The sequence below is a fragment of the Lupinus angustifolius genome, chromosome LG19 (assembly GCF_001865875.1).
Source record: "Lupinus angustifolius cultivar Tanjil chromosome LG19, LupAngTanjil_v1.0, whole genome shotgun sequence".
NCBI lineage: Eukaryota > Viridiplantae > Streptophyta > Magnoliopsida > Fabales > Fabaceae > Lupinus > Lupinus angustifolius.
The window spans coordinates 2,839,494-2,861,597 of record NC_032027.1 but is presented as its reverse complement, the minus strand read 5'-3'; the positions used below and the strand labels follow the sequence as shown (position 1 = coordinate 2,861,597).

At 31.6% G+C, this 22,104-nt stretch overlaps 3 protein-coding genes, 1 long non-coding RNA gene and 1 other non-coding gene across 8 annotated transcripts; 4 read left to right on the top strand and 1 right to left on the bottom strand.

Annotated features, from left to right (window-relative positions):
* Positions 187 to 260, top strand: TRNAN-GUU. Its single transcript has one exon. It is a non-coding gene; the product is annotated as a tRNA-Asn (tRNA).
* LOC109334598 (protein EARLY RESPONSIVE TO DEHYDRATION 15-like) lies at positions 1,284 to 3,529 on the bottom strand. Its single transcript, XM_019570450.1, has 3 exons — positions 3,352 to 3,529; positions 1,744 to 2,081; positions 1,284 to 1,611 (listed from the first exon to the last, which is right to left on the bottom strand). The coding sequence occupies exons 2-3, from the start codon at positions 2,045 to 2,047 to the stop codon at positions 1,565 to 1,567; spliced, it is 351 nt and encodes a 116-aa protein (XP_019425995.1). The 5' UTR covers positions 2,048 to 2,081; positions 3,352 to 3,529; the 3' UTR covers positions 1,284 to 1,564.
* LOC109334599 lies at positions 2,080 to 3,249 on the top strand. Its single transcript, XR_002106116.1, has 2 exons — positions 2,080 to 2,405; positions 2,470 to 3,249. It is a non-coding gene; the product is annotated as an uncharacterized LOC109334599 (long non-coding RNA).
* LOC109334693 lies at positions 8,665 to 15,463 on the top strand. 4 transcript variants are annotated; one of them, XM_019570592.1, is made up of 11 exons: positions 8,665 to 8,849; positions 9,072 to 9,152; positions 10,442 to 10,660; positions 11,148 to 11,525; positions 11,639 to 11,779; positions 11,869 to 11,965; positions 12,062 to 12,266; positions 13,094 to 13,585; positions 14,164 to 14,591; positions 14,817 to 14,910; positions 15,029 to 15,463. In XM_019570592.1, the coding sequence occupies exons 3-11, from the start codon at positions 10,484 to 10,486 to the stop codon at positions 15,138 to 15,140; spliced, it is 2,124 nt and encodes a 707-aa protein (XP_019426137.1). In that variant the 5' UTR covers positions 8,665 to 8,849; positions 9,072 to 9,152; positions 10,442 to 10,483; the 3' UTR covers positions 15,141 to 15,463. The 4 variants fall into 4 exon arrangements, with proteins under 4 accessions (XP_019426137.1, XP_019426134.1, XP_019426133.1 ...); XM_019570589.1 differs by having other exon boundaries at positions 8,666 to 8,849; positions 9,121 to 9,152; positions 11,862 to 11,965; positions 12,045 to 12,266; XM_019570588.1 differs by having other exon boundaries at positions 8,666 to 8,849; positions 11,862 to 11,965; positions 12,045 to 12,266.
* On the top strand, positions 19,651 to 21,611 carry LOC109334395 (protein GAST1-like). Its single transcript, XM_019570151.1, has 4 exons — positions 19,651 to 19,832; positions 20,265 to 20,336; positions 20,462 to 20,495; positions 21,258 to 21,611. Exons 1-4 carry the CDS (start codon positions 19,767 to 19,769, stop codon positions 21,437 to 21,439), a joined length of 354 nt encoding a protein of 117 aa, XP_019425696.1. The 5' UTR covers positions 19,651 to 19,766; the 3' UTR covers positions 21,440 to 21,611.

Here is a 22,104-nt window from a genome sequence, read left to right as displayed (position 1 = left end):
TATTATATAAGAATTGATTATTGATTATTGATTATATATCACTATTGTTTCTAGAGTAAAAAATGGTTTTACAAATGCTTATAAAATGAAATAAAAAAATTACGTGAGATCATTGTTTTCAAATAAAAACTAAAATAAGCAATAATGAGTACGATTTATACAACTAGTCATATTCATTGAATAGAAGCTGGAATAGCTCAGTTGGTTAGAGCGTGTGGCTGTTAACCACAAGGTCGGAGGTTCGACCCCTCCTTCTAGCGTTTTTCACATTTTGTTTTTTAAGCTCGATGTAGGACCAACATAAGTCATTCATAAATAGATGAAAGATCAAAAATGTATATAAGTCATTTATTTAAATAAAATGGTTTAATTATGATACCAGTATAGTACTCACTAAGTTTGGTTTAAGAATTGTTGAAGATCTCTTAAGATGTGCTCTTTTGTGCTTTGACGCTAATAAATAAGCAAACGAACCATTTGCACAACTATGGAGCGCGCATGTTCAATTAATATTTTAACCATTCTTAAATGAATCATTCGCACAACTGGAACATAATATTGAAGTTTCATATGGGTATGGTTAAGTTAGGAGTCTTGACTAGAAGAAATAATTTAAATTGTTAATGAACAATACTGCTTAAAATGTCTTGTAGGAGAGTCCTCTACAATTTAAAACAGAAAAACAAGGTATATACCTATATCAAAGGTGAAGCAACCAGGAAATTGTGCAGATCTGAGACAATTATTGGCAACCAAACTAAACATGAAGAGGATGCAGAATATGTGGGGACAGATACAGATATATCTGCTTCAAAATAATTGAATAACTAAACTGATTTGTTGCAGAGGCAATAACATGTTTTCTGGTAGTTTGATAGCCCCATCCAAACTTGTAGAGAATAGAGACCATTACATGCATTGCGCAAACCACATAAATTAGTTTATCTCCAAGAGAAATGAGAAGTCATAACACACTGACCGTTGGCTGATTGATTACTCTTGAATAAGCAAATCCTATATACTAATTACCAACGACATCAAATCGAGTTCAAATCTTCTTAAGTCTCAAACCATATTCAGCCGAAAATCGTACCACATCACTATAACCATAGCTATGCAAATAATATTTCTTGCCCGTAATTTGGAATCTGCTCACTTTGATGCTTAAAAGCTTAAGACCAACCGCAAAAACATTATTTTATGTCAAAATGTGCTAATATTCACCAGAAAGACAATTGAGTTTAAAAAATAAACAGTGGGCTACATCAGATTCTAGTAGAGAAAATTTCTTTTTGAATACTTGCAGCAGTTCTTACATCATCAATACATGAAATAACTTTTCACAAATTTGCTTTTCCATCCCAATATACCAGATATTTTGGTAACTCCAGAGAAGGATATATGGAAAGTAGAAGCCTTGCCCTATACAGGAGTTAAAGAAAGTTAAAAGCTACACAGATAACATAATACAGTAGCTAAATGACCGCAAGGCAAAGCTGAGGCCATGGCTTTCATTCAGCATGTTAGGTAGAAGTGTTGTGAGCTCCAATATTGTCTCATTCAATTATGCTCCACTCTCTGGTTCCACAAAAGTGTTGGATCCAATTTTTTCTGAACAAAATTTGAGCCACCTCATTAATAAGCAATATCCAAAGTCCAAACTCAAGTAATATAAATATTATCATTGAGACAGCAACAATACTGAATTTTAATTCAACTCTTTCAATCCTGCAAAGTATTTACCTTGACTTTCAGAAGATCGAAGAAACTCTTCAAGCTGAGCTTCCATCACAAAAAGATCATCACTGACGTCAAGATCGAATGCATCAGGCAGCAAATCAACCACATCACTGCCATCAAAACTATCCTCACCATAGAAACCTCCATCACCCTGTTGCTGGCTGAGCCAGAAGTCATGGTACCATGTCAGTGTTGTCACCAGCTGCCACCATTCTGGAGAAAAATCTTCCACTTGGCGGAAAGCAGCTGGGATGTAAATAGGGGCGTTAGGGTTTAGTGTTGATCTTCCTCCGGAGACTAATGCCATCTCGCTGAGCTAGAATATAATCCTTGTTCTTTATCTGTGCATAATTCATCAAGACATAAAAATCAGCAATAGTGTAAACCATAATAAGAATCAAAATCAGCACCAGCGTTAACAAAGATAAGAATCAAAGGGAATCTAATAATTTAACACAAATGTGAAAACATGCAGCTTCCACCTACAATAGCTAACTGCTAGATAACATTTGAATTATTCAACAATTTTGGATTTGTATATTTTCCTCTCTTTGAATAACATAATATAAGGCAATATTGGAAAATCAAAAAGACATTTTTTAAACGTAATTAACAAAATCTACAACTAATCATGGTAGGCTTTTACCTGATAAAATTCATAAAGGGTCGAGGATCCAACACCAACAATCTTAAACAGGACAAGTATCCAACACCAACAATTTTAAACAGGACGAGTATCCAACACCAACAATTTTAAACAGGACGAGGATCCAACACCAGCAAATTTTTTTCGTAAAATTTTGAAATTCCAAAGATCTCTTATAGATTGTAATAGTATTTAAGGCGGTCCATTGCACGAGACTCTCAGCGTCAGGTGAGCATAGTTTATGCAATAGAAGTTGTTCTTAGGCCTTAGTGTTGCACAGATTTTCACCCATATAATAGTATTTCACTTAATCCATCAAAAATATAACACCATGTAGACTACGTGATCATATAAGAGTACTTTTAAATCAAAGGATACGCTCCTAAAAATTTCATAAAATATTTTAGAATAAACAAATTATCGGTAAAACTAAGATGCTATAGAAAAAATACAGAGGAGAATAACCAAACATGTGAAAATTTGTGACTATAATATAATGATTTTCTCGATCTCCCATCAACAAAAACAAAATTGATCATAGTCAAAGGTCAAATCGAAGACTAAAAAATTCAAAACCATTCTCTTTTGACTCCTTTCAACTTTAAAACGAAGATCGGTTAAATCTTCTCGCAACAAAATCTCAATTCTTAAAAAAAAAACGTTTGACTCATCAAGATGTGGAAACCTAAAAATGAAAACTAGAAAAAACAGAAAAATCCACTGTCTCTGTGCATCAATGAAACAAATTATTCAATAAAAAAACACTAATCTTCATGCAATTACAGGTACGGTTAACAAAAAAACCGACCACTCCAAAATTTCCAACCGTTTCTATTTTTGCTTCACTTCCCTCATAACCAACAGAAAAAAAGGAAAAATAAAAGAGGCAAAAAAATCATTTCAACATAGAATTTCCCCTTCAATACAAATCAGAGAAGAAGAAAAAAGAGAGAAAGAGAATTTACCCTTCTATGACGACAAATTCGTTAGCGACGAGAAACAAAAAACGCGTTATTCGTCGAATCGAGTCAGGAACGTGTATTTATAGAGGGATATATCCGAGCCTGTGTTGTGGGTCCCACGGAGGAGGTTCGGATAAAAATCACAGTTGTGGTGGATCCCACTGTGTTTGGTTCGGATTGAATCACCGTCCAAACTTACGTTGCTTTTATAGTGTCATTCATTAATTTACTCGTTTTTGTTTTTGTTTTTATTTACGGTTATTATTAATTTGGTTATGTTTTTCCACTCACATTTTTAGCCTCAACCATTCAAAAACTCACCACACAATTATTGGCTAAATAAAAATCACTAGAGATTCGTTCTCCTACGGATATATTTTATTGTAATATATATTTAGTGTAAAAATTTATATACGATTATTATATTATTTGTTATTCATTTTTTCTCTTTATATTTGTTGATAAATGGAAGGTGGAAGATATATGGTTAAAATTATGAGAATAAAATATCTCCTCGTGTGTTAAAATATATTATAAAATAAAAAATAGGACATGTGTTAAACAATTAATAGATTTAAGGAGATAAGTTATATTCTGGTATAAGAAGATATTTTATTTTCACAAATTATTTAACTACAAGTCACATATTAGTGTTAATTAATGTGGAAGATGTATGAATCATTTAAATACAAGGTCTTAGATTGGATCCTAAATAAATATTGGGAAAGCTAGTTTCTTTGTTAAGTGTTGACTATTTGAAAGAGATTACTCTTACATTTTAATAACAAGAGAAGAGATTGATCAATCACTAAGAGAACTTAGTGATACTTTGTTAGATTATTTTAGTTCTTAAGAGTTAGCTTAATTAATAAAGCTTGTAGATATATGAATTAGTATTGGTCCTTATTCTTCCTCCTAAAAAACTTAACCTATTTTAGCAAATATTATGGAACAATTCAATTTAAATAGTATATAAGTATTATTATGAGATGTTGGAAGTACTAAAGTATAGATACATTGCACACTTTTGCGTGATAAATGGATCATGTATTTTAGCAAGAGCAATTGCATGAAAAACAATACTGTTCTGATGTGAACTTGTGGAAACAACTTCCTTGTCATGTTACATTAACTATGTTTTATTCCATGTCTCAAATTTCTTACATTTTGCCATATGAATAAAAGAAAAATTCTAAAAACAAATAATTACATTTTGCTTGCACCCATTATCTTTATTTCTTATCTCATACCAGTCATATTTTTAAAAAGTAATATAAAAATGTTACGTTTTAAAAGAACAAAAAAATTAACATAATAATATTTGTACATGAAATTTGACAACTTTAAAAATAAATGATATCGGTTACATATGAAATATGGCCATAAGGTGGTGATGAAATCTTGTTTGAGTCTCTCAAATTGTTATTTACATAGCATGCAAAAAGATAATATTCTTACCCTTTTACCCTACTAAGTAAGAGTACACTCGATCTTATTTTTATTTTTATTATTTTCAAGGAGTATGGTATTTTCCTCAAGATGAAAGCCACATTTCATGTTTAACGTGTTCAAAATTATTTGAAAATTATAATAAAAATGGGGAGAGGACGAGATAGACAAGAATAATAGGGATATAGAGTGGTGTTTTGAAAGTAAAAATGATTTTCTTTTGAAATATGGCCACATAAACATTTTTTATATGGAAATAAACATATTAGATCTATCTCATTGTCAATTTGTCACGTATACACAAATTAAAACCAATAGTAATAATGAAACAAAGGATGAAAAAGAATACTTCAAGAACATGTGAGCAAGATTTGGATGAAGCATGAATTGTCATATTCAAGTTAGTTATATATAGCTTCAATTTTGAAAAAAAAATGTACTTATAGCCATGTGTGCAAGAAAGTGGTACATAAATGATAGCACTTTATTACAATGTATGAGCAATTAATTGCCTATAGGAAGTTTCAACATACACTAAATTGGTTAACACTTTTATTCTTGTGCCATCTATGCGTAACAAATGCACTCCATATCATATTTGAACCAACAAGGCTTAACACAATTGTTAGATAGACGATTTAGTTCTTTAGCTATGATATTAGAGGTTGGATTCTTGTTATATCTATAGAAGAGTTTTGTTAATAGAGACAAAATATTGGATATTCCAAGTGTGAATGAAGAAGTCTCATATTAAGCAAAAATGGATGAGTTATAGAATATATAAGTAGATAGAACACATAGACCTAATGTCTAATAATATATCTTATAGATGAAAATCTCTAAACACAAAACTTACTCTAGTTATCTCTACCCCTCGATAGGCTCAATATATAGTATCTAATTATTGATTGGAGGACATATTACCACAAATGCACTTCATTGGTATAAAGTAATTGCTTGCTAGCTTAGTAAGATGTATTAAGTTAGAAGAATAAGACCATCTCCCATACTTGAGAGATGAATTCTCTTTTTTCTTTTAGTTGTAAGGATAAAAATGTATTCTCAACATAAATGAATAAGACATAAATGTAATTACACTTTACTTTTTCTTTTGTTTTTAAGAGTATTTCATTCTCCATAGTTGCATTAAAACTTTATATGTAGGGCTTTATTGCTCATAGTGGTTCTTTTTGGATTGAATATGATTGATTATATGAAAAATACTTGTGGTCCAAACATTAGATCTAATTGCTTTCTAGACCCCAACACCAATTATAATACTTAAGCCACTTTACTACTACAATATGAACAAATTATAATATTAAACGAGTTGCTATTAAAAGTTATCTAAAAGTGATTCATGCTAATAATGGAAGTGTTATACAATTCAAATGAATTTTACTTGGAATGTCAAGATCCAATATTAGAGTTACTATTTTGATAGGATTTTAACAATCAATCACTTTTGACCCAATGGTTAATCTAGTAGCCATTTTTTATGCCCATTATTACTAATTAACCCATAAAAATAGCTATTAAAAGTGAAAAGATATGATCTTTTGAAACTTTTGAGGAGGATCATGAGTTATAATACACAAAGTTTCTTGTGTACAATTAACCAAAATATCTATGAAGCAATTTCAATAAAATTAAGCAATGATGTTAACCTCGAGCATGCTCGACACTTTGCAGCATGGAAGAGGGTAATCATAATTTGGATTTATAAGTTATATATTTTTACTTTCTAACAACCATCAAAAGAAAGGAAATGAATATTACAGATTTAGAGTTTAGGAAATGATAAGATTGACAACAACAACAAAATTATACTCTCAATATATATATTAAATTAAAGAAATAACACTATAAATAAGGAAATCAAATATAATTGGTTAGACAATGTGACTCCTTTGAATGTGATTCTAATTGGCTAGAGAATGAAAACTATTTTCTCATAATATTAGAATCATTATTTATTATCTAAAAAAGTATATTGTGACAATCAATAGTAAATTTGCTTTTTCTAATCTTCCGAAGTCCAATGGGATAAGCACTATTAGTTGAAATAATATTAAAATAATATTAAAATATTCATTGGTTTGGGACATTAAATGAGACATAAATGAGAAAATATGAGTATTATATTTTTTGTGCTATTTGTAATTTTTAATATTTAAAATAAAATACTCAAAACAACAAATAAATAATCCAAATATGCTTCATAATCAATGATAAGCACTATTAGTTGTCCTTCTGCTTTGTTCAAGAACATGAATTATTTGATGTTAGACATACTTAATTTCATGTCTAATGATGTGGGAGCCTCAATGCAAAATCTCATAATAATTAGTTTAGTGCACATGGCTTGTTGGTCGCGTGGCCAAACTAATTAAGAGTAGTTAGAGGATATTCAAAAGCTGAAAAGCACTTTTGCACCATATCTTAAGCAAAAGCAATATACATCATAATCATACATGTGCACAAAGTTCTATTTTAATAGTGAAAACACAAAGTTCTACATGTGGTTCAATTATTTATCTTTTATTTAAAGATGAAAATGATTTTATCTTCTTTTTTTCCCATTTTTGTCTCTTGTTTTTTTATCTAACTTTTGGTCTCTTAAACTTATTTATATTTGCGCCATTAGTCACAACTTATTTTCTTCTTTAATACCATTATAATATTTATCAAATTGTAATGAATTATATATATCTCTCTTCCGAGAGCATACATCAAGTTTTAAAAAATAAAATATTTTAAGATAAAAAGATGTATGTACTGACAATATATAAGTTGTAATGATAATGTAATAATTTTTATAATGTTATTTATCATCCATCATTCATATTTAATTATCATTAACTTTTAAATAAAAGTAATACAGATAATAATCAATAATATTTAAAATAAAATACTTTTAAGATAATAGATATTAAATTTAAGTTTTATTTTTTTGGCAAATAAGAATGAATGAGTACATACATTGAGATAGTAGATGTGGCTCTCTCCTTCCACACTTGTGGCACTCCTAATTTCTCAAAATGAATATCAAATGTCCCTTAACTTTGTATCTTTATCAAATTAAAAAGAAACTAATATTTTTATTAGGGGTGAGTAGGGCTCGACCATACCTGCTCACCCAATTTGGCCTGACTATGATTGGACCAGAATAAGGTTGGGTTCAAAAATTAGACTCAGACAATATTTAGAACTAAATAGAGGACAATCATGATCTGACCCACGACATGGTCACTCACCTATCGTGCTTGTATGCGTCTTTTTGGTTGAAAATATTATTAATTCTTTAACTTTTTTAATCATATATACATGATTAACAATACATAATCATATATTATTTCACATGTCAAATTATAATATCCACAATAATAATTAATATTAAGAAGACTTAATCTATAAGCAATATGTATTATATTTAATCAGGTTTAGGGTTAAGTCCGATCTAGTCGACATTTAGAGTTAGGTTGACTTTTAATCCGACCAACATTCAAGATCGTATAAAAAACAAGTCTTACCAAATCTTATCTAATCTATGCTCATCCCTAATTTTTATATTATTTTATAAAATTTAAGAGGATGATTATATATAACGTAATTTTTGTAAAAAGAGGATGTGTATTCAACTTCTCATCCATCATCCTACCAAATCCAGATACATCACAATTATACAAGATTTGAACCCAAAATTTAATTATTCAATCAGGACGAGTTTGGATAGGTGTCATATATATCAAACCTGAATCCAAAATTTAACATCAGTTAAACCCCGACCCAAACCAAAATCCAGTAGCAAAGAATTTAACATGTTAGATTTGGGTTGGGCGGTACAAACTGGTTCCCTGGTTCGGGTATTCATTGTGATCAGTATTGAACACTACCTTCTCTTTCAACACTCATTCACGCCCGCTTTTCCACTAATTCCCTTAGCCGTTCCGCCACCGCATGTTCCTTCGTTCTCCGCCGTCGACATACCCTAATCTCCGTCAACATCCCAACATCACAAATCTACAATCAAAATTGCTTTTCCATTGCAAGTAAATCACTTATTTAGCTTCATTACTCTATTCCACTCTTCAATTATGCAATTCTTCTGTGCCTTATTGAAATTGATTATGCAGTTATAGTTGAGTAATGAACTCGTTTATGTAAAAAATAGGTCAATTTTAATTTTAACGTGTTGTCACTTTTTACTGGTACACGTGTCACACCATAAATATCCTCTTACATTCTCTACCGTTTTCTCTTTGTCTCATCAGATCTTGCTTCCGCTTTTGCTCTCTACTTCGACGGCGTCGTTTCACCCAGCTGATGCGATAGATCTCAACCGTTGTGCTCAGGTACCTCCCTCAATGTAGTTGTACAGATCATGTTATCTCTTTCGTTTTTCTTCCAATGCTTTCAAATGGATTGTTATTATACTAGTGGAATCATAGAACCTTTGAACCCTAGGTTAGCTTCAGTAATTAATTTGCCGTAGCACAGTCCAATTTTTAGAGGGAGAGACTCGGCGGTATAATGGTAAGATTGTTGCGTAGTTATCAACTGGTTACAAGTTCAAATCCTAGAAACCAGTCTCTTTTTAGTTGCAGAGGTAATGCCTCGTACTTCTGCCCTCCCCGGACCTTACTAGGTGGGAGCCTTGTGTACTAAGTCCTTTTTAAGGAGTCCGATTTTTGTAGTTCGTTTTTATCCCAGCAGCGCCCAACCTCATCTCAACAAGTTCCTAACAGACTACACTTGTTTCACACTCTCTACACTCTGTTTTGGCAAGTTCCCAGCATCCCACACTTGGTTCATCCAGGTTCTTGCACTATTTCAGCTTCTGCTTTTGACTTTTCTGGCAAACCCACCCCGGTATTGTGATGGTTTTTGTTATGACTAACTTATTTTTATAACTTATGCTCACATTAATGGTAATTGTGTCTGGAAAGTATAAATTTTGATTATTAATTATTAATGTGTGTATGAAATTATGTTTACAATATCTGCTATCTCTGGCATACCTGTCATCCTGCTATCCATGATACCGTTATAACATTTTTTGGGGTCAGCTGCTTCTTCCTGTTATTCGGGATCTACTACTATGCTATACCTAGTTTAAAAATTAATTAAAATCAACTTGAGTTCGAACATATTCTCTAGTGCAAGTTAAAGTGATGATGGTTTTAGATGGAAAATTGTGGAGAGTACATGCTACATAAATATATAATAATTTGGAGTTATTTCAAAATTATGACTCATTGTTTATTTATTATTGTTTCTCTCTCTGTTGATGATTCTTTATTGTTGCTCTCTGCCTTGGATCAGATGAATGGAACTCTGACATGGTATTTGTTGTATATTTATTTTGTTTATTATACTAAAATTTCTTAAAGGGAAGAAGTAGAGCTGTATAATTCGAAACTTCAATGTTCAACTTATTCAAAAAAAAGGTTTTTTTTTCTAATTATGGGAAAATTGTGTGTCCAGTTCGATAAATTTCAGAGATAATTTATGTCAATTGACTAATTTAATATATGAGGTTTTCCTGATGGAATATTATTGCATAGATTCATTAATAATTTTCTTCTATTGTTTAATCAGATAATATTTTAGAGTAAACACATGCTTGTTCTCTCCATTGCAGGGAATTCATGGTTAGTGGGCTAGTTTATGTAAAGATCATAACATGAAAATGAGAAGACATTGTAGGCTTTGGTGGCCAAAGCAGCTGTTATCAAATCAAGAATCACCTTCAGATGTAGTACTGGGGTGGTTTGTCACTTGCTCTCCATCATCTCTTGACATTATTGTAGCCTTTACTTGCAGTGAAGTCTTGCTTTCCAGTTCAAGTCCCAACCTTGAGGTATAAAATTGGATTTGAGCTTAAAATCCCTTGCACGCAGAGTCTTGTAAAGCAAATGAAATAACAGTAGCATCTATGAGATGAACAGTTGTTTCTCACTTGCAAATATAAATGGCGAGAAAATTTTTGGTTTCCTTTTTTGCTATTTTCCCACTTTGAATACCTAGTTAGACATAAGTGTCTTGAATGATTTTTACCTAAATATTAGGTCCACATGTAAAAACTTCATGTCAACATATTTGCAAATGTTTGGAATTTTTTTTGAAGTTTAATGGGAAAAGAAATTGATTTTGATGGGGACCAATTTGCGTGTTTAACTATTTGTTTATGTTAACCATTAATTTTTTGGTTTTAGGACAGTATGATTGTACTGTGAAAATCCTACTGTTATGTCATGTGATAATTCTTTCATACTTGTGTTAGGTGGCTCCAGGAAATAGTCCACTTTAATGAGAGTAACTAACACTGTGAACTGCTACTCTCTCAGGAGGTTATTCATGATACTCATGGGAGCATGCCAGTAATTCTACAGGATAAGTCTGCGTTCTCTGTACTTGGTCTGTGTACCAGTGATACTACTAGTAAGAGTTTGATGGCTGAAACAGAAGATGATAAAACCTTTAATTGTAGTAATGATTGGGCAGAGGGAAGTACTAGTTTATACAGAGAGAACAAATGTGAGAGCTGCTGTCGCCTCCAAATAGATGGATCATTGAGGAAAAGTGGCCAATATTTTCTTGGAAAAAGTAATTGGGTCATTTTGATGTTTGATTCCCCTGAAAAGAATAATGCAGGAATTCACAGGATTCCAAAATTGCACCATATTCATTGGAATGGTCAACCTGTGTCAAATTATGATGTTCACGTATGTAAGTCATAATTTCTTCTACTTCTTGCCTTTCTGCAAGTAGTTGTCATTTGTCAAGACCTTTATCTCCCCCTGTCTAACAGATATATATGGTATTTAAACAATTGTAGGTAATAATTTATGAAACACCCTCCTATGGGGCTCATCATTTCTCATTATGTCATCCGGGTTCAAATGAGCAAACAGCAACATCTGTTAAGAACCCTAGGTGGGTGGATGAGCTTCATAAAAACCAGCAAGTCATTGATTTGGTAATGAAATTTACCTTATTCATTTTTATGAATACAAATTTTTGTCCTAGTCACTAATATGCCTTTTCAACATTTCACCCAGGATACAGTTATTCTTGCAATTAATTGCACAGATGCTGCTAAAAGAATTCTTGAGAAACATGTTGTCACAAGGAGTTCCTTTAGCCAGCTCTCCATATTTCCCATGTACTCACTTAAATTGATGCACCATCTCTTGCTCTCTTGGTCCTCTTCAAGCTCTGATATTTATCTTTTGATTTTACAGGTTTTTTGTTATCATAGGGCATCTGTTTTCAAAGTTTATGGCTTCGTTCTCCACTTTGTTCTACATTGTTCTTCAGTTTTTCCAAACACATCTTAATTATAAATCAGAATCATGGATGTATGTGACATCAGCAAATGTACTGAGAACTGCATGGATAAATATCCAAATCCGTTGTTGTCAGATACTATATTGGCCAATCTTTCTTCAGGAGAATGACCTCAGGTAGTATATATTTTTAGGTAAAATATGTGATTTGTTGCAGCTTTCAGATTTTGAAAAATCAGGATTTAATCTTTGATGAAGTCCATGTAATTTACTTTCATATGGAGGAGAAGTTTTGTTAGGGGTATTCACTAAACTGAACCAGACTAAACTGTGGGTAAACTAAATCAACGTATGACTTGGGTTCAATTTCTTTACTGTAAGGACATGATTTAATGATCAATGTTTTGTTAACGAACATGATTTATGATAAATCATTACGGCGTCGATCGATTCATGTAGTTGACCCCACCTAGTGGGACTAAGGCTTGACTGTCATTGTTTTAAATTATTCTTGCTATTGTTTTAATACCTTGCTATTGACAAGGTATTAAACATCAAACTGTGGCTTGAAACGTAACCAAACCTAGGAACACCCTTTTGGTTCAAGTAATTCCTTGAGATCTGATGGTGTGGTTCTCTGCTTGTGAAATTCATGAGTTTTGGAGTACGGTTTAGTATGTGGTTGAGCCTCAAACTAAAATTCCAAACTGAACTTGACATAGTTTTTGGTAGAAACATTGTTTAGTCTGAAACATTTTTTCTTTGGTTGAAGTTTAAAACATTATAGGCAATGTTTTGTGTTCACCTTTTCATTATATTCTTGTAGCTTGTGTCTCCCAGTACAGATGATGTTTTTTTGACAAATATATCTTAAAATTACCTTCTAAAACTAAATGCCCAGTTTTTCTTTGTTGAGATAACTTTTCACTGTTCTTAACTTTTTGTAACTTTTGATAATGGTTTTACCTTCTCCATGTTTGACACCATTCTTGTGTGTCCGCAAGGTCGCGATCATGTGTTGAATATGCAGAGAAAGCTGCAATGCATAGGCATTCAATGTGGTCAACTTTGGTTGTTGATATTCTCCTGGGAAACTTGGTTGGTTGGCCTTTGTTATATCACACAGAATCCATTTGTCTGTCACTTTTGAACTTTATCCATGGGTTTGCCTCATTTTTGCGCACAGGATGTGTTTGGTTAATGGGAAACCCTGCAGGCTTCAAGTTAAATGCTGAGCTGGCAGGAGCACTTGGCATGATTTCTTTGAATGCGATCCAAATATGGTCAACACTCTGGGCCTTCGTGGGTTTCATCTTCAATTATATCATTCAAGGGCTTGCTATTTTAGGAATTCTTTGTGGATTCACTGCACCTGCTGCTTTGATCATAGACATGATTGCGTTGACAACTCTACATGTTTCAACTCTTCATTGGTTGATTTCACTTGTATATTCATTACAGATACAGGCATTAGCAGCCTTGTGGCGACTTTTCAGGTACCGAATGCTACATCCTTTTGGGACGATTGCCCAGATTTAAGGAAGTGATTTGCATGAGAATTGAACATCGCAATTACTCATTTTTCCAAAGTAAAATTTTATAATATAGTTGGGTTTTGACAGTTCAATAAGTTGCTTGTTTAATATATATTTGCCTGTATGACAATTTTTTGAAACAATTACGAGGTGGAGAGACATATACTCACCTAATAGATGTTATTGAGGTGCTCTTGTGCCATATTTGTCCCTTTTTCTTTTGAGATCTATGCTTTGATATGTAGTCAAACCTTTATATCTCTTAAAAAACATTGGCAGTGACAGGGAGTTTAGGGAGCAAGAGCCATTTGTAGCTAGCTGTTAAGAAGTTGAAGCATTTGTAAAATTGAGGATAACTTATGATAGAAGTGTATATAGATCATGAGAGCCACTTATATTTTATGAAACTCATCGTCTTTACTGTACGTCTCTATTTGTGATTTAGCATCCTTTTGGAAAATAACTTTGTAGATTCACATATTTTACTTACGTACTTGCTCTCTTACCTATTTTCATGGGGTTGCTGCCCATTTTGCCAGGGGCCGGAAGTGGAATCCTCTTCGTCAGAGGTTGGATAGCTTTGACTACACCGTGAAGCAACATATTGTTGGATCTCTTTTATTTACGCCACTTTTGCTACTCTTACCGACTACTTCTGTTTTCTATATTTTCTTTAGTATAGTTGACACAACCATTAACCTCATCTGTATACTATTTGAAGTCACCATTTCGGTAATTCATGCTACACCTTATATCAAGATATTTCTTCGGTTGGTGAGACCAGGGAGATTCCCTTCTGGAATATGGTTTGAAATTTCTGGTTGTCAGACCAACAATACTGTTTCTCCAAAGGCTGTTTTTGCTGATAAAATGACCTCTTCCAAGGAACCATTGCATCTAAAGGATTTCGACAGAGAAAAATCTGGTGTTCTGGTATCAGTTCTCCACAGCAACTATTTGAGCATAGGTGAGGCCTGGAGCCTGGGTAAAAGCTTACTAAACATATCATAGACACCGAAACTATCAAACATTTCTTGAAAACTAGATTGAAATTTCTGTTGTAATATCAGGCTTATCTTCTTCATGATTTTGATAGCTGTGACATGGGGCAGTAACAATTTGCATTATATGCCACTGCTGTATTTTTGCATTCACAAACATCATGTACTGATTTCAATGGATTTCATTTCAGGAAAAGTTATCTTGCCTCACTACAAAAATGTCTTTTGGGGGGCTTATGGGTCATCCATCTCTACAGTAGCTTATGGAATCCTCATTGGGCAAAGGTGAGATACCCTGCTTCTAAATAGTGTGATTTTTGTGATTAGATGCAACTTCTTGTTTCTCTGATTCCTTGTTTTTCTTTTTTGGTGTATGTTTGCTTTTTATTCCCTCATTGGCCAGAATGCCATCTATACGGGGCACTCTTCTTCCTTCACTAATGCCATGGATGTCCCTGCCCTACAAAGAGTATTGGCGCCTTTGTCATGATTCGCTGATTGCCTGTTTCAGATGATAAGGGTCGTAACTCAAGGATTTCTTCATTTTTCTGCGGGTACAATTAGGACAGTTACTTAATTCCAATTTCACTCGACTGGCTTTTATTTATCCCTTGTTAGTTGCTTTTTCTACTTCTTTTAGAATTCTTCATATAATTTCTTTTCTAGATGTGTTCCCACCTCTTCCAACCATGGTCTAGGTGGCATTTTTTTAATACTTTTCCTCATATTGAGAGAATGATGTGTCTGTAGAAAATTAGCATTCTGATTTTTCTTCTCTTCTGTAAATGCATTGTTATGTTTCATGGTTGAACATATATGGCTCCATATTTGCTCTTTATTTTTATCATGGGGGTGAAAATTGAAGGGTCAGTTTCAACGCAACAATAAGGTTGCTTGCATATTGACCTAAAAGTTATGAATTTAGATCCTGGAAACAACATCCTCACTTGTGAGGTAAGACTATGCACCTACACTCCTAAATCCTACTAGTTGAGAGTTTTTTACATTGGACCATACTTTTTCATGAGTGAAAAGGTTCTTATTACTGCTACTGTAATTTGCAGTGGAGCAAATTAGTCACTATGGAACCTGTATCCAAATACTGAAAGTGGTCCAATTTTGTGCAAATTAGTGGCTCTGGAACTTGCATCCAACTGAAAGTGGTCCTATTTTATTTGGGACCCAAATCACCCAATATATATTCAGTTAAAGCTATGCATGAAGTTTGTTGCAGAATGGTATAATGAAAAGATCGAATTCAATTATGGCTACAAGTTTGATGCAAGGGTGAGAATTTTCTCCCCCTTCTACTCGTGTCAGTTAAATATTAAGAAAAAAAAGAAGAAAAAACCCTGCTATTGCACTCTCCCACCTTTAAAAAATGTTTGTCTATAACAAATACATATAAAGATATGGCTTGAGACAAAATGCTTTCATGAAATCTGTAACAATCTTAATATGTTATGAGTCCGCTTCAGATCGTGACTTGAAGGTATCATAGAATTTGGACTATTAGAGTTAGTTTGAGAGTTGGATTTTGGAGGGGAAATAAAGGAAAATGAATGCTTGGGAGACATGAAATATATTTGTAAGATGATTACCAAGCCTTCCCTTTCCATTCTTTCGCCTCCAAAATTCAACTCCCAAACTAACTCTTAAAAATGCTCTAACTCATATTCATTTACAAAACATTGATCTTTACATTTTTCTTAATTGGTTCGCCTATGGTTTTTCTTGACCTCATTTACCTTTTGGAATTGGACTAAAATTCGTTTGACCTATTCTCCTTACGGGGACTTTTAATGGTCTCTTTTACATATGTCCGAATAACTAAAATTATGATTCCACCATCAATTTTTTAATTCAAAAAATAATAATTTAACAACACATTGGACTATGATGTTCTGGTGAGTGTAACATTGAGTTTAAATATGTAGTGTTTGATATTGCATCATTTTTGGCAACAATATGTGAATAACAATAGTATAATAATAATTTTTGGACTGGAATGCCATTACTTTATGTGTAGGATTATAACACTTTGATGAATTCAGTAGTGGGATGTATGATACTATTTCTGACCTTTTAGTTAAAACCACACAAAGTGTGTTGAATAGAAACAAATGCAAACTCACGAGAGCATTCCAACAGAACAAACTGAATACCTAACCCTCATTCTTTGTTATTGGCTGAAATGGACGGCTAACTCCTCCCACATTATCTCTATGCAAGTAAACAAATACATATTTATGTATACAAATTCAGAATAATAAATGGCAATAATAATACATCTTTTAGACTAGTAGAAGTGTAGACCAATAAGTAATATCACTGATTAGGAAAAAAACAAAACATATTCATTCTTGAAATTTTACATATAACACTTTTGGCCTCTAAAATCATAAAAAAAATCAAATTAAATAGATTAATTTACCATAACTTAAATTTTTAAGGATGAAATTGAGATTTTTAAGTGTGCTTATTTAATAATTTAAAAGATTAACTTGGGTATTTTTTTCCCTTTAATTAGTCAATAAAGTGCTAATTAACTCAATTCAGTTGAAGAATTGTTTATATAAAAAGATAGAACAAAATGGAAGAATACTAAGTCACAGAATAATTTTTGAAAAGTAATACCACAGATGAAAGGAATTACTGTGAAATCATTGTGAATATCACTTTTCATACATAAAAGCCAAAAACAGTGGGTGCAACAAACCACAGGCTTAAAGGACCAAAAAACTTAACTAAAAAGCACAAATTCAGAAATTAGTTCACGAGAATTCTATTGAATAGTGATAAGGAATCCCATGCTACCTAGTTTGTATAAAAGACAAAGGTAGAGAGTATGTGAGAGGGTAGTGTATGGTGTTTCACATTTCTTCTATTACCCTCTAAGTTAGTTACTCTTATGGGGCATTGGGAAAACCACATGTGAATTCACATGTGATATGGCCAACTTTGCTTTTCATGCTACCCTTCACATTAAAGAACTAGTATTTAATTCTTTACTATGTGTTAAAACATGGTAAGAACCATGAAAAGAAAGCTTCTTGATGAATCAAGAAATGTATAAAAGAAAGCTTAAAGAAACTTAAAGAAAGAAGAATGAGAAACAAAGATTGATAATATTCTCATTGAATTAATTGATTTGATTGAATAAGAAATGTGTCAATATGACTTATTTATACAAGATAAAATAATGAAAAGAAAGCTTGTAAGCAATGGCAAGAGAACTAAGTAACTAACATAAACCTAACTTGTTAATTCCTAACTTTCTAACCAACTATCATATTCCAAAATAACCTATCATATATCTTTAATACTATGGTTCTTCTTGTTTTCCTTTTTAATTCCCTTGTTATAAGATGTAGTTAAAGTCATTAGCTTTACAATGGATTTGGATTGTTTGCAAATGAAAATTGTGACTGCATGGATTCTCAACCATAGAAATTGTTGATTAGTGAGGAAAAAACTAAAAAAATGTGACAAGTTGAATTCAATTGAATTTCATATTCTATCCTAAAAAATATATCACTTTATGTGCTACTCTAGTTAAAAATATTTAATTATTTAACTTTTAACTTAAATATTTTTTTTTCAATCATTCACGACAAGTAACACATGCACGCACTTTGTAGGACAACATATATACTCCCAAATTCAATTTACACTCCTTTAAAATGAGTCTCAAACCATCTTCATTTTGTTAGTAACGAGAGAGGATCTCAACTAGGTATAACAATAACTAAGCCTTTATACTATTAATTAAGGTCAGCTATATGAATCAAATAATATCATAATACTCTATCATAGATTATGTTTAGTAATAAGACATTAAGCTCTTAGTTTTTCTATGAGATTTAATTATGTGTCTAGTTTACTTGAGATATAAATATAAACATAAAAAATATTTTCATGTCACATAGTTAGATATTAACCATTAGTTATGAAAGATATTTGACATCCTCTTAAAATTAAAGGGTATAGAAAGAATATCTTGTTTTATGATATCTTTAGCCCCTTTTCTCATTTTACACGAGTTCATCTTTTTAGGACTCTCATAACCGTTCAACCTAAGTAGAAAATAAAAACAAGTGTTTTCTTCTCTATGCTCTTTGTTACATTCAATTAGGAAGGGAAATGCATGTGATAAGTTACATTATTTTATTTTTAGGATGAGGAATATCATGAATGATGTGTAGTTAACCTCATAAGCATGGATTCGTCAAACACCCTCATGTGTTGGTGTTCGACACGGATATATTCAGATTCACGAAAGATATGTATTCGTAGAGTATCCAAAAATTAAAAAAATAAAATAAAATAAATAAATATCAAGACACGTATCCGATTCATTTTTAATAAAATATAGGATAAATGGATTCGTTTTCAATAAAATATAGGATATATAGATTCGTTTTCAATAAAATAGGATAAGATAAATTCATTTTCATTAAAATAGGATAAAATAGATTTATTATGGATGGCAATGATTTTCAATTTCCATTATATTTTTTACTTTTGATATTTTGATTTACACTTATAATTTTATCATATTTTATGTCTTTTTATTATTTTATACGCGTATCCCTGAACGTATCGTATCCTGTATTTTAGAAAAAATGTATATCAACGTATCAGATGCGTATCATATCCGACACACGTATCCGTGCTTCATAGGAGCTAACTAATAATAAGTATTCTATATCTACAAGATGGAATCACATCTTCTATCCTAAACATTGTACCATTTGTTTTTTATTGGTTAGAAAATATAAACTTTATATATTTTTAATTTATATTTTATTTTTTGACCAATAAAAAACAAAATATATATGAAGTGATACTCTATTTGGGATAGAAGATGTAACTCCATGTAAGATAATGATGTGTAAGCATAGGAAAGGATATGCACGTAATTGTCTTTTTGGGTAGAGAAAGGTTAGACTTTTGTGATGTGAAGAAATACAAACATAGTGCTATATATATTAGCACATTAATTATTTCATGCATAAAAAAAGAGAAATTTTATGTGCCTATAAGTATTGTACCCACTAGTTCTTGAAGACCACACTTTCACATAACTTCTCTTTTGTTTTTGTCTCTTTCAGATTCTTTTGAAAGTGCAATTGTAAGCAATGGCAAGAGAACTAAGCATCATTTTGATCTTCCTAGTTGCAATGCTTCTTCTTCCTGTAGAAAATGTAAGTAATAAAACACTTATAGTTCTTTTCTTCTCTCTACATATTTTAGAAGGATCTTTTGGTTGTTTTTCATTCACTATTCACCCATCAACTTATGTATTAAGAAAATTACTTCATGAAAAATAATTATTTTGTCATTAACTTGTTCGGAAGAACAATCACGCACCCGAAAAGTTTCTTACGCATAGGATGAGGAGATACTCTTGATTATACCAGAAATTTCTCTACCACTCTTTTCATTTCTAACTTTAAAAGTGGGTATCTAAAGAATAATTGTCCTTTTCATTATTACTATTAATGTGGGTTGCTTTTGAGAAAATGCACATGATTTCTTTACAATACAAACAACATATATTTTATATTGTAACCATTGTTTTTGATATTATGCACAATATTAATTTAATGAACATTGCATGATTATTATGCTTTCAGGCTGAAATTGATGTGAATACCATTGAGGCTCCAGCTCCTCAACCTAACAACAGCACTAACCATTTTCCCAATGTGAGACTTTTTACATATTAATTCTCTTCTTGGTTTGGGAAATTTGGCATAAAATTTACTTTGTAATTAATTTACTATGCTAATTTCTTTTTATGTCAATTCCATGTTTTTTTCTTAAATTTCAGCAAGGTATCACTGAAGGGAGTTTGCAGCCACAAGGTATTCATTAAGGACATGTTATCTAATCAAAAGGGGTTTCAATCATAGCTACTAGCTATTAGCACAAATTGAGTTTTTTCTTTGGTCTTTTCTAAAAATAAATTCCTGAAAAGTTAAGATGCTAAACTCAAGGAATTAATCAGAAATGGTAATCAAATCATACAAGTTACAACAGATAAAGTAAGCCAATTCACTAGTTGTAATTTTTCATTTTTCTTCATGTCCAACTTGTTTTTACTCAAATTTTAAGCAACACTCTGTTTTCTCTAGCTCCTTTTTTTTTATTGAGTAAAGCCTCAATTCAACAATAAAGATTGTTATGTGGTGATTGAAAGTTTTTTATGATCAATTATATTTGAAATATTTAAGACTTCCCACTAGTTTATTCTAAGTTTAAATGAGGTTGAGTTTGACTGAACAATAAAATTGTTTTTTTTATGAAAAAAGTCACGAGTTCAATTAATGAAAATGATATATTCACTTATCAAAATAAAATTGTCTATATCTATTCTATTAGGTTAGATCTTTCGTGTATTAGACTATCTTTTTATTAGTATGACATTCTAAAACTTAATGAGTCAGTAAAAACTTTCAATTTGAGAGAATTTTAATTCTCTGGAAATTGATTTCAAAAAAGCTTAAATGGACCTGTGATTGAATTTAGTGTCTACTTTTTTTATTTATTGAATCTATTTACATATTAGAATTTTGATGACCAAATTGAAATTGGTGCATTTTTTTGTTGGTTTGATAAAACTGTAGAATGTGGGCCACGTTGCACAGATAGATGCTCAAAAACACAATACAAGAAGCCATGCATGTTCTTTTGCCAAAAGTGTTGTGCCAAGTGTTTGTGTGTTCCTCCTGGAACTTATGGCAACAAACAAGTTTGTCCTTGCTACAATAACTGGAAGACCAAAAGAGGAGGACCCAAATGCCCCTGAAATTTCTAACTTTGTATATAAGTATCTTAAGGCCTTATCATCAATATATATATTACAATAATGATGCATTACCATTGTTTATATAAGTTTGTCTATGTGTGCTCTTAGTTTGCCTTCTATGTTTGTCTATGTTTCCATCAAATTCGAAATCTTATATCACTTAATTCATTATCTTTGAGAATGATTTAAATTTAAATTATTTCTGTTATTCCTAATTAGTTACGAATGGTGAAAGTTAATCAATCATCTAATCCAAGAGATATATGTAGGGACAAGTTAAGAATATAAGGAATTGTTTAAAATGTTGTTTCCTATTATGAAATATTATATTAATATTAATGTATTATACATTAGAAGAATTAATGTTATGTATTAAGTCACCTCTCTCACCTCATATACAGGTTCGAAACAGGTTGAACCAAGTCAAATCAGAGCTCAATTTTATTTAGCTTGATAAAGATTTGTTCAACTTGAAACTCGACTAGAGTTCAATACGAATTATTTTTTTAGCTTGAGTTTGGCTAGTTAAAGTTTACGAACTGTTCAATTCAGCTTAAATTGGTTCATTTAGACAACTCAAATAATTAATTATTTTTTAAAATACCCTATATAAATATAATTACAATAAAGATAAAAAGGTGCATGGATATATATATATATATATA

Coding starts and splice junctions, on each gene's coding strand:
- LOC109334598 (XM_019570450.1), bottom strand. CDS start 2,047: ATGGCATTAGTCTCCGGAGGAAGATCAACACTAAACCCTAACGCCCCT. Junction 1,612..1,743: donor TCGATCTTCTGAAAGTCAAG/GTAAATACTTTG, acceptor AATTTTGTTCAG/AAAAAATTGGATCCAACACT.
- LOC109334693 (XM_019570589.1), top strand. CDS start 10,484: ATGAAAATGAGAAGACATTGTAGGCTTTGGTGGCCAAAGCAGCTGTTA. Junction 10,661..11,147: donor GTTCAAGTCCCAACCTTGAG/GTATAAAATTGG, acceptor CTACTCTCTCAG/GAGGTTATTCATGATACTCA. Junction 14,911..15,028: donor GGAATCCTCATTGGGCAAAG/GTGAGATACCCT, acceptor CTCATTGGCCAG/AATGCCATCTATACGGGGCA.
- LOC109334395 (XM_019570151.1), top strand. CDS start 19,767: ATGGCAAGAGAACTAAGCATCATTTTGATCTTCCTAGTTGCAATGCTT. Junction 19,833..20,264: donor TTCTTCTTCCTGTAGAAAAT/GTAAGTAATAAA, acceptor TTATGCTTTCAG/GCTGAAATTGATGTGAATAC. Junction 20,337..20,461: donor GCACTAACCATTTTCCCAAT/GTGAGACTTTTT, acceptor CTTAAATTTCAG/CAAGGTATCACTGAAGGGAG.